The 8,770-nt window shown below is 49.1% G+C and overlaps 1 protein-coding gene across 1 annotated transcript; it reads left to right on the top strand.

Moving 5' to 3' along the window:
• Window positions 1-108: 108 nt before the first annotated feature.
• On the top strand, window positions 109-1,759 carry TMEM95 (transmembrane protein 95). Its single transcript, XM_066364517.1, has 7 exons — window positions 109-461; window positions 691-747; window positions 937-1,017; window positions 1,110-1,130; window positions 1,279-1,359; window positions 1,473-1,560; window positions 1,717-1,759. Exons 1-7 carry the CDS (start codon window positions 293-295, stop codon window positions 1,757-1,759), a joined length of 540 nt encoding a protein of 179 aa, XP_066220614.1. The 5' UTR covers window positions 109-292.
• Window positions 1,760-8,770: the final 7,011 nt, after the last annotated feature.

Raw genomic sequence — 8,770 nt, forward strand, 5'->3', positions numbered from 1 at the left:
CACAAACTTGTAAAGGCTGCTGAGGGCCAGGTTGGGGGTGCTGTCCGCCTTGCAGCAGGAGTCTTGTTTTCTCTGCCCATTTCCTAGTAGACATGTCTTGTAATCCCCAGTTCCTGGAGCCCCAGGTTTACCCCAGTCAGGAATGGAGCAGTGGAACCATTCTGGAATGTTCTAGAACCTCCAACTGTTGTGGAACACTCTACAACTTCCAGGCAAAGGGCTGGAACCAGGATCACAGGACCTTCCTAGCCCAGGTGGGGCCAGCTGCCCCCAGAACCTACCATTGTGCCTCATGTGGGTGCTGGCACTAGGTGGGGCTTTCCTGGCAGCTGCCCAGGCCTGTGTCTTCTGCCGCCTCCCAGCCCACGACTTATCTGGCCGCCTGGCTCGGCTCTGCAGCCAGATGGAGGTCCAGTGGAAGAACTGTGAGGCCTCCTGGCACTTCTCGGCCTTTGCCTTAGGTAGGTCTCGACATCCGGGCACGGGCCCAGCAACAGCCACCCCCATACCACAAGCAGGGCCACATGCGGCTCCCCAGCCGTGCCCCTCAGCTGTCACTTCAGCCCACAATCCTTCCTGGCCTCACTGGGCTCTCCCTCTGGGAGAGCTTCTTCGGACCTTGGGAAAGTCAGGAAAGACCCCAGAATCTTCACTGATGAGGAAATTCCTGGTCCTTTCCCATCTTCACAGATGAGGTGTCCATGAACAGAGTCACAGAGAAGACCCATAGAGTCCTGAGGGTCATGGGTGAGGTGACTGGGGAAGGCATAACTCACTCGGGCTTGGATGGGCACCGAGGAGGGGGCCGGGGAGGCAGGGAAGGGTGGAGGGCAGGTATAGACAGGAGGGCGTGATTGGGGAGGTGCTGGGTGAGGGGGCGCAAGTTGACCAGCACTGTGGAGTCCTGGGCAAAATGGCTGCTCTCTACCTCCCCAGAGATCAAAAAGTCTTTCTCCTCATTCCCTTTATACTGGCGATGGCTTCAAAAGACCAGGCTCCCTGAGTACAACAAGGAAGGTACTGGTGTGAGGAGGGGTTGCATCTGAGGTAAGGGGGTGTGTAGTGGAATTACTCATTCTATGCCCACCCCTCCTTGTCTTTCTTTTCAGCTCTCTGCACTCCCACCTGTTGTGAGTAGAGAATAAAGGGGTAACGAGGACAAGACGAGGGGCTTTGGGGCACCTGAGGAGAGCCTGGCAGTTAGCGGAGGAAGTGGGGTACACAGGGAGGCTGGAGTGGGGTTTCCCTCCCCAGCTCTGGCCCCGCTGTCTCCTGCAGGGGGCAGCACTGTCCTGTACAACTGTTCCACCTGTGAGAGCTTCGAGGTGCGCTGCTGGCCCCTGAAGCGCTGCTTCCCAGGTCCTCACTCCCACCCCTGCCTCTCCTCACTCCTACCTCTGAGCTTGGAAGCTACCCCAGTCTCAGAAGGCATGGTCCCCAAGCTCTTTCACTGTTTCCTGGGTTCCCTGCAGGAAGACACGATCTTTGGGAAGCCAGGATTCTGCTCCTCTCTGTCTTTGGAGCTGTCTTGTTACTGGGTGTCCTGAGCCTTGTGGTGGAGTGAGTTGAGGGATAAGGGCAGAAAACAGCCTCACCGCCTCCAACCCACCCAGGACTTTCCACCCCCCATCCTTCCTCCTTCCCGCCCAGCCGCTCTGTCCTCCCTTTCTTCCCTTCCCTTCCCTTCCCAGACCGCCCACCTCCATCTTCCCCCAGGTCTCACCTCCTTGAAGCACAAAGTGGCCTAAGAAGATTCTGACAAATCCCAGCCTTCTGCTGTAAGGAGAGCATACCCACAACTTCTACTTCACTTGGGAGGGGGGCAGCTAGCCCCTTAATTCCAGCCCCAAAGGTTTAGTCTTCCAGATTCTGAAACTCAGATGTCCCCTTAATCCCACTGTCAACGGGCCTCCGGAGATCCAGGCACCCGAAGCTGGAAAGTTCCTCCCTGTCATCCCTCAACCAATCAGATCGGGCAGTCACCAATGCCAGGAAAATATCTACAGAAGGAAAGAATCCCCTCTACTTGCACCCCCCACGCCCACACTCCTTTCTTCCTGTTCCCGGAAAGCGCCCCAGAAGCTACTCTTGGCCCTCCCGTGGCTGATTGGGAATCCTGGAATGAGTGAGTGTGCTGGAAAACTCCCTCCCTCTTGAGTGGGATCGCACCAGTCAGTCTGCTGGCATTCTCTCCCTCCACTTCACATTGTGCAGCCTCGGCCCCCCGCAGAGGCTTCCCACCCACCAGGCCCAACTAAACTTGCTGCAACTCCCTCCAGCCCTGCCTGCCTCTTCGCAGTTGTGTGTGGGGGTGGGGGACGGACTCTGTGAACCACCCTGCTTCTCAGCATGGGGGAGTTTGTTCCCCACGAAACAGTTGGCAATGTCTGGAGACATTTTTTTTTTATTGCTTTGACTGGGGGGATATGTTACTGGCATCCAGTGGGTAGAGACCAGGGGTGCTGTTTAACATCCTAAAAAGCACAGGAGAGTCCGCCACAACAAGAGACTATCCATTTCGAACTGTCAGTAGTCCGTGGTTGAGAAACCCTGGTGTTTGGTACCCCCCAGCTATCAGAGGGTTTGGTTTGGGAAGTGGGAGATGGGACACGAAGAGACAGACCTGTTATCGACCACAGGGCCTAGGCCTGGAAGGGACCCTAGCCCTCACCTAGCTCAGTGCTTTTCAAACTGGGTACTTTGAGGCTCCAGGGTCAAGGTTCTCAACCAGCTGCACATCAGAATCACCTGGGAAGCTTTAAAAATTAACCATACCAAAATAAATAAATAAATTAATTAATTAACCAGACCTGGGCCTTGGCCGAGTTGCTCAGTGAGTAGACAGTCCTCCTAGTGCACTGAGGTTGCAGGTTCAATCCTTGGCCAGAGCACAAAGGAGAAGCAATCATTAATGAGTGTATAACTAAATGAAACAACTAAGTGGAATGAATAGTTGATGCTTCTCTCTCTCCCTTCCCTGGCCCCCTTCTCCCACCCTTTCTCTCTCTCTTTATCTCTCTCTCTCTCCCTCCCCCTTCATTGGCCCCCTCTCTTCCCCTTCCCCCCTCCCAAATTAATGGAAAAATTTGGGAGAGAGTAAAAAAAAATTACCCATACCTGGACCACATCTTCACAGATTTTGAATTTAGTGGTCTGATATGGTTAATCAACAGCCAGAGTTGGAACCACTTTTAAAGGTCCTGGCATGGGGAGAAGAATGCCTACCCCTTTCAGGAGAGTACATTCCATGTGGTTTTACATGTCCTCGTTCAATCCCATCATTTTACACACACAAAATGAGACCCGCAGATCATACAGCAAGATTATACAACTTGCCCAAGATCATACAACTCATTCATCCATTCATTTGACAAATGCATAGTGAGTGCCCACCAGGCCTCAGGCACCAGGCAGTGTCACTGCCCAAGCTGGGATGAGAGGCCACACGTCCTGACCGTCCAGATACCACAGCTCTTTTGTCTGCAGTAGCTGCCTCATACCCTCCTATGCTGTACCTTTTACCCAGGCACAACATTTCTTTTTTCTTTTCTTTTTTTTTTTTAGTGAGAGAGAGAGAGAGAGACAAATAGGACAGACGGGAAGAGAGAGAGATGAGAAGCATCAATTCTTCCTTGTGGCACCTTAGTTGTTCATTGATTGCTTTCTCATGTGTTTTGACCGGGGGACTCCAGCAGAGTGACCCCTTGTTCAAGCCAGTGACTTTGGGCTCAAGCCAGTGACCATGGGGTCAAGTCTATGATCCCATGTTCAAGCTGGCAACCCCACAGTCAAGCTGGTGAGCCCACACTCAAGCTGGCATTATCGGGGTTTCAAACCTGGGTCCTCAGCATCCCAGGCCAATGCTCTATCCACTGTGCCACCACCTGATCAGGTACCAGGCTCAACATTTTGGAATTGTCCTTGTTTTCACACCCATCATGTAGTGGGTCAACCACTTCTGCTCATTTATGAAGGACCTTCTCGATTTATCCCCGCCTCCGGCCCCATGATACCCAGCCCACTCTAGAACCCTCTTACTGTGGACTTGTCTCCCAGATACCCCATCTGGCTTTGCCGACTCCCCTCAAATTTATTGTACCCTCAGTGACCACACTGGTCTTAAAACTCCACATGCTCAAAACCTCCTGTCCAGCATCAAGTGATGGTTAAGAACTTGGGCTTTGGGCCCTGGCTGGGTAGCTTAGTTGGTTAAAGCAGGACCTAAAGCGCTGAGGTTGCCGGTTTGATCCCTTGGTCAGGGCACATACAGGAACAGCTTGACGTTCCTATCTCTCCCTCTCTCCCTTCCTCTCTCTAAAAGTCAATAAAATAAACATTAAAAAAAAAAAAAGAACTTGGGCTTTGGGGTTGAGCTTTAAATCCTGGTTCTGTCTCTTAGTGGACTTTGGGCAAGTTATTTAACTTCTCAGTCCCTGTTTCTTCATATTTTAAATGCAGATCATATAATTCATTGGTTCTATGGCCTTATTTTTTCTGTTTACATTTTAACATCTCTGAAGAATCCATCTTAGCCCTGGCTAGGTCACTCAGTTGGTTAGAGAGCACTGTCCCTATATACCAAGGTTGTAGGTTTAATTGCCAGTAAAGGCACATGCAAGAAGTAATGAATGCGTAAATAAGTGGAACAACAAATCAATATTTCTCTCTCTCTTGCTTTTTCTTTCTCTAAAATCAATATATAAATTTTTTTAAAGACGCCATCTTAAATTGAAGATATGTCATGGCATAATGGTATATATTACAATTCATATCTTAAATTTAATTAAGGTACCCACCTTAAAGAATGATTGTAAAGTCCAAATAAGTTCATATTAAATATTTGGGACTATGTCCAACGTGTAATGAGACCCTATTAATTATTAGCCATTATAATCTCTTAACTTAAAATCTTCCCTAGCACCTGACCTGTGGTGGTGTAGTGGATAGATCATCGACCTGGAATGCTGAAGTTGCTGGTTCAAAACCCTGGGCTTGCCTGACCTGTGGTGACACAGTGGATAAAGCATCAACCTGGAAACACTGAGGTTGATAAAGTGTCAACCTGGAAACACTGAGGTTGCCGGTTCAAAACCCTGGCTTGCCTGGTCAAGGCATATATGGGAGTTGATGCTTCCTGCTCCTCCCCCTTCTCTCTCTCTCTCTCTCTCTCTCTCCCCCCCCCCTTCTCTCCTCTCTAAAATGAAAAAAATGTAAAAAAAACAAACAAAAAAACCCCCTGGGCTTGCTTAGTCAAGGCACATATGCCAAGCAATCAATGAACAAGTGAAAGTGAAGCAACTGAGTCGATACTTCTTGTTCTCTCTCTCTGTAAAATCAATCAACCAATCAATCAATAAAGAAATAAGACCTTCCATAGCTTTTCCTTGATACAGAATGCAGACTTGGCCCTTGACCCTGACATTCAAGGCTCTCCATCAGCAGGCAGTTCCGCTGTCTTATTTGGTCATCGAGGCAGACCTGTCCAAACAGATCAAACTGGAATCTCCACTGGATTGCCTCATAGGCATCTCAGACTCCACATGTCCAAACCCACGTTCTTTCCCGACCCCACCCCACTCTTGTGATCTCTCCCAGGCTTAATGGCAGTGCCAACATGTCATGGACATCCTATCACACCACTTGCCTACTTCTTACCAGTAAGGAATCTGCTTTTGTAATGCTTCTTGGAACCTGACCCCAATGTGCCCCAGGAGCCTTATCTCTCAGCTCTGCCCACCCCATAGCCACTCAGAATCACTCATAGTTGGCCAAACACTGTTTTCTCATGTCTCTTTGTCTTCGCCCAGGCTTGTTCCTATACCTGGCGCGCCCTTCTCCTTTGGTTCAGACATCACTTCTCCTGGGAAACCTTCTCTGAGCCCCTGAAGCAGGGTAGATGGCCCCTTCTCTGGGCATCTCTCATGTGGCACCTGTTACATCAGGTGGTAGTTTTGTTTTAACTTATTGACTTTAGAAAGAGAGAAAGACAGACAGACAGATAGACAGGAATATAGATCTGTTCCTGTATGTGCCCTGACCCAGGATCAAACCTGCAACCTCTGCGCTTCAAGACGAAGCTCTAACCAACCAAGCAGTGGTAGTGTTTCTTTACACACCTGCTTTTTGCACCACGAACCACCTTATAAAGCCACGACTTTAAAATGTTTTGTGTTTGTTTCTCCAGTTCCTGCACATGGTGGATGTCGGGAAGCATCCTGACAACTCCAGCCACTTCTCTGAACCACTGTGATGGGCCCTCCCCATGGGAGCTCTGACTGAGCACATGGCCCAGGAGGCTGGTAGAGTTTGCGTTGCTTTTCTGTGCACATAAGGCCAACTCACCAGATGTGGCCTGCCAGGGCAGGGCCGGATTTTCTGAGCCCCTCACCAAACAGAGGAGGGTGCTGTAGGGATAGCAGTTTTTAAAAACGGCCTCCACATTCTCTGACATGCCTCGCATCCAGAGGTAGGATGTATGTATCCTTTTCCTAAACCTGGGCTTTTTGACTGACTGACCAATTGAATGTGGCAAAAGTGATACTGTGCCACCTCCTGGTCTCGGGCCTTCTGCCGTCTGCTCCTTGGCATGCTCAGCCTAGAACTCAGTCCCCATGCTATGAGAACCCAGCCTAGATGAAGAGTCTACATAGAAGAGTTCAATCAAAATCTAACATCAACTGCCAGACATAGCAGTGATAATACAGCTCCCAGGTGTCAAGTCACCCCCGACTTCCAGTTTTCCAACTAATGCCCCAGATATAGTGGCGCAGAGATAAACCATTCCGTAGTGTCCTGCTGGAATTTCGGGTCTCAAAGCCCAGGAGCATAATCGATATTTTTTTGCCGCTAGGTATTATTACTCAGCTGGAAGAGTGGGGCAAAAAAAGGAGCCAAGAACTTGGCACAGAAGCCCCTCATCATATGGAGCCTTTCCGTAGAGTGCTTGAGTGTTCTTATGGTGTGGTGACTGGCTTTCCCCAGTGAGTGATTCAAGAGAGGGAGGCAAAAGCCACACTGTCTATTACGACCCAGCGCAGAAGTCACACACTATCCTTTCCATAATATCCTATTGATTACACAAATTAGCACTATTTAACTGGGTGAATACCAGGAAGGGAGGTTCACTGGCCGCCATTTTGGAGACTGGCTTCCACACACATGCAGGCAGTTAACCCTCCGATAACCCAGAAGGTAGATACTCCTTATAGGCTTACCTTAAAGATGAGGGAACAGAGACACAGAAACGTGAAGTAATTTGCTCAGATTCACAGGATGGTAAATGGTAAAGCTGGGATTCAAACTCAGGTAGTCAGGCCGCAGAGAGGAAGCCTAATCTACCTGCTATAAATGCCCTCAGCTCCATTGTAAGCCTGAAAGGATATGGTAGAAATAAGAATGCTTCCATTTGGAAAAGCAAACCAACAGATACATACACGGGGGTGGGCTGGTAACTGAAAACCAGCGAGGCAGATGCAAATTTGGAAAGGATGGGTCCTCAGGGTCCTGGAAAATGGAGACGGGGTGATGGCATGGGAAGTTTTACCCAAGGATCTTGGTGTGGGGCCAGGGAGTACCAAACGGGGAGGGAGGCAAGGATGGTTTCACCAGGAAAACGCTTATGGTTTAGGTTTAGAAACTCTCATCCCTATTACTCCCAGCAAAGGAACCCACTTTTATTCGTAAGATTTTATCTGTTGATTTTAGAGAGAGGGTATGTAGAGAAAAGGAGAGCGGGAAGCATCAACTCATGGCAGTTGCTTCTTGTATGTGCCTTGATCAGGCAAGACCAGGGTTTCAAACCAATGACCTCAGCATTCCAGGTCAATGCCCCATCCACTGCGCCACCACGGATCAGATGCAAAGGAACTCTTAATGTCAAAAATCTTTGCTTCAGCCTGACCTGTGGTGGCGCAGTGGAAAAAAATGTCGACCTGGAATGCTGAGGTCGCCAGTTCGAAACCTGCACTTGTCTGGTCAAGGCACATATGGGAGTTGATGCTTTCTGCTTCTCCCCCCTTTCTCTCTCTCTCTCTCCTCTCTAAAATGAATAAATTTAAAAAAAGAAGAAGAAAAAATCTTTGCTTCAGGCGCAGTGGATAGAGCGTTGGACTGGGATGCAGAGGACCCAGGTTTGAGACCCCGAGGTCGCCAGCTTGAGCGCGGGCTCATCTGGTTTGAGCAAAAGTCCACCAGCTTGAACCCAAGGTCGCTGGCTCCAGCAAGGGGTTACTCAGTCTGCTGAAGGCCCGCGGTCAAGGCACGTATGAGAAAGCAATCAATGAACAACTAAGGTGTTGCAATGCACAATGAAAAACTGATGATTGATGCTTCTCATCTCTCTCCGTTCCAGTCTGTCTGTCCCTGTCTATCCCTCTCTCTGACTCACGCTCTGTCTCTGTAAAAAAATAAATAAATAAATAAAATTAAAAAAAAAAATCTTTGCTTCAGGCCCTGGCCAGGTAACTCAGTTGGTTAGAGCATCGTCCAAATACACCAAGGTTGCAGGTTTGTTCCCTGTCAGGGCACATACAAAAAACAACCCAGGAGTGCATAAAATGAGTTGAACAACAAACCTCTCTCTCTCACCTACCTCCCTCTAAAATCAATCAATAAATATTTTAGGCTCTGGATGGTTGGTTCAGTGGATAGAGCATCAGTCCAGCATATGGATGTTCCAGGTTTCATTCCCAGTCAGGGAATGAATAAAAGTGACCATCTGTTTCTCTCCTCTTTCTCTTCTTCTTCCCCTCCTGCAGCCAGTGGTTTGATT

This window comes from Saccopteryx leptura, chromosome 2 (assembly GCF_036850995.1).
Source record: "Saccopteryx leptura isolate mSacLep1 chromosome 2, mSacLep1_pri_phased_curated, whole genome shotgun sequence".
NCBI classification, from domain to species: domain Eukaryota; kingdom Metazoa; phylum Chordata; class Mammalia; order Chiroptera; family Emballonuridae; genus Saccopteryx; species Saccopteryx leptura.

What these genes read in the sequence shown, in the direction of transcription:
- TMEM95 (XM_066364517.1), top strand. Translation starts at nt 293, where the DNA reads ATGTGGGTGCTGGCACTAGGTGGGGCTTTCCTGGCAGCTGCCCAGGCC. An exon ending in CTTCTCGGCCTTTGCCTTAG is followed by an intron (nt 462 to 690) that starts GTAGGTCTCGAC and finishes CCATCTTCACAG; the next exon opens with ATGAGGTGTCCATGAACAGA. An exon ending in CCTGAAGCGCTGCTTCCCAG is followed by an intron (nt 1,360 to 1,472) that starts GTCCTCACTCCC and finishes GGTTCCCTGCAG; the next exon opens with GAAGACACGATCTTTGGGAA.